General features: G+C 40.9%; 1 protein-coding gene across 1 annotated transcript; it reads right to left on the reverse strand.

Annotated features, from left to right (window-relative positions):
• Positions 1 to 269: 269 nt before the first annotated feature.
• Positions 270 to 710, reverse strand: LOC110097216. The gene has a single exon (XM_020823476.2). It carries the CDS (start codon positions 708 to 710, stop codon positions 270 to 272), a length of 441 nt encoding a protein of 146 aa, XP_020679135.2.
• Between the last annotated feature and the right edge of the window lie 2,028 nt (positions 711 to 2,738).

Below are 2,738 nucleotides of genomic sequence, written 5' to 3' on the forward strand. Positions count from 1 at the left end.
TCCCGATTGTTCCAGGTTCGTACAGACGAACATGCAGATTTCTTCACAATCTGTACAGATCGTCCCGGGACGATCCACTTCGTCCCGGACGATCCTAGGAGGAAAACAGCCTTTACAATCTCCCCAACTTCAGAAAAATGTCGTCTTCGACATTTCCAAACCAAACTGAGTCAAAACAGATACGGATATGAGTGCCTCATGTCCGACTCCTTCTCCCAAGTCGCTTCCCGAGCTGTTCTGTGCTTCCACTACACTTTAACCATAGGAATCTATTTACTTCTCAGTTTCCGCACATCATAAGCCAAAATTTTCTCAGGTTCTTCTTTGTACTGCAGATTCTCCTGAATCTCAACCTCATCAGGAGACACTTTCTTGTCAGAATCAGATATCCACTTTCTCAAAGAGGATACGTGGAAAACATTATGCACATCAGACAGCTGATCGGATAACGACAATCTATAAACAGACTTTCCAATTCTTTCAATAATCTCAAAATGTCCGACATACCTTGGACTGAGCTTGCTCACTCTTTCAAATCTGCTGACACTTTTCATCGGACTGACTTTGACATACACAAAGTCACCAATCTGAAATTCAACGAACATGTGCTTCTGATTGTAATACTTCTGTTTCCTATCTTGTGCAGCTTTCAATCTTTCTTTAATCAAATTGATTTTCATAACAGTTTCATCCACAAATGTCGCACCCATTTCCTATCTATCGCCCACTTCAGTCAGAGTCAAAGGAGTTCTACACTTTCGGTCATACAAAGCTTCATAAGGTGCCATACCAATACTGGACTGGAAACTATTATTATAAGCAAATTTTAATCAAAGGGATATGATCTTTCCAGCTTCCTCCAAAATCTAAAACACATAACCTCAGAAGATCTTCCAGTACCTGAATAGTCCTCTCATACTGTCCGTCAGTCTGCAGATGAAAAGTCGTACTGAAATGTAACTTAGTACCCAATCCTTGCTGAATACCCTTCCAAAGTCTGGAAGTAAATCGTCCATCTCGATCAGATACAATCACTTTAGGCACACCATGTAATTTAACAATTTCCTTCACATAAACCTGTGCCAACTTATCCACCGGATCCGTCTGCTTGATCGGAAGAAAGTGTGCAGACTTCGTCAATCGATTCACAATCACCCAGATGGTATCACGCCCTTGCCTTGATCGAGGGAAACCCATAGCAAAGTCCATCGTTACCTCCTCCCACTTCCACTCAGGGATAGGCAACGACTGCAAAAGACCTCCTGGTTGTTGATGCTCTGCCTTCACTAACTGACAAGGTTCGCATTTCACAACAAAATCTGCTACATCCTTTTTCATTCAAGGTCACAAGAATAAACTCTTCATATCTCCGTACATCTTACCACTTCCCGGATGTATCGTATAGCCTAAATGGTGAGATTCGTACAGAATCTCTTTCATCAAATCTCCAAATACAGGAATCCATAGTCTATTCTTGTAGAAAATAATACCAGAATCAGAAACTCACAGTTCAGATTTCTTACCAGATTCAATATGAGTAATCAACTTCAAGTAATCAGAATCTGACTTCTAAGCTTCCTAAATCCTTTCTTCTAGAGAAGACTGAATGTTCATCTGAGTCAAAACACCGGAATCCGTACCAGTAGAGGAAATCACCTCCAACTGTAATCTTTCCATATCTCGTATCAGATAGTCATCAGAAGTGAGTTGAATACCTGATAATCCAGAAGACTTCCTGCTCAAAGAGTCTGCTACCATATTAGCCTTACCAGGCTGATACTGAATCGTCAGGTCGTAGTCCTTGATCAACTCAAGCCATCTTCTTTGCCTCAAATTCAGATCCCTCTGAGTGAATATGTACTTCAAGCTCTTATGATCCGTAAAGATCTCACATCTGACGCCATACAAATAATGACGCCAAATCTTCAAAGAAAAATAACTGCAGCCAATTCCAAATCATGCGTCGGGTAATTCTTTTCATGTGGTTTCAACTGTCTCGAAGCATAAGCTATTACCCGACCATTCTTCATTAGAACACAGCCCAATCCTTTCAGTGAAGCATCACTGAACACCTGAAATCATTCCGTACCTGACGGAAGTGCTAACACAGGAGCTGAAGTCAAACAATCCTTCAACTTCTGAAAACTAGCCTCACATTCCGAAGTCCAAACAAAAGCTACTGACTTTTGAGTCAGTCTCGTCAGAGGCGTAGAAATCTGAGAAAATTTCTTCACAAATTTTTTATAATATCCGGCCATGCCTAAGAAACTACGTACCTCAAATACCGTAGTAGGCCTTGGCCAATCAGCAACAGCTTGAATCTTCTGGAGATCAACAGAAATACCTTCACCGCTCACCACATGCCCCAGAAAAGAAATGCTCTTCAGCCAGAATTCAAACTTGGAAAACTTAGCATACAACTAATGATGTCTCAAAGTCTCCAACACAATGCTCAAATGTCTGGCATGATCTTTCTCAGAAGCAGAATACACCAGAATATCGTCGATGAAGACGATCACAAACTGATCCAGATACTCCTTGAACACTTTGTTCATCAGATCCATGAAAATAGCTAGTGCATTGGTTACCCCAAAAGACATAACCAAAAACTCGTAGTGCCCGTACCGAGTACTGAAAGCTGTCTTCAACACACCAGCTTCCTTCACCTTCACTTGATAGTATCCATATCTCAAATCAATATTTGAAAATATAGAAGAACCAGAAAGTTGATCAAACAA

This window comes from Dendrobium catenatum, unplaced genomic scaffold (assembly GCF_001605985.2).
Source record: "Dendrobium catenatum unplaced genomic scaffold, ASM160598v2 fragScaff_scaffold_1035, whole genome shotgun sequence".
In the NCBI taxonomy this organism is placed as follows: domain Eukaryota; kingdom Viridiplantae; phylum Streptophyta; class Magnoliopsida; order Asparagales; family Orchidaceae; genus Dendrobium; species Dendrobium catenatum.

What these genes read in the sequence shown, in the direction of transcription:
- LOC110097216 (XM_020823476.2), bottom strand. Translation starts at nt 710, where the DNA reads ATGGGTGCGACATTTGTGGATGAAACTGTTATGAAAATCAATTTGATT.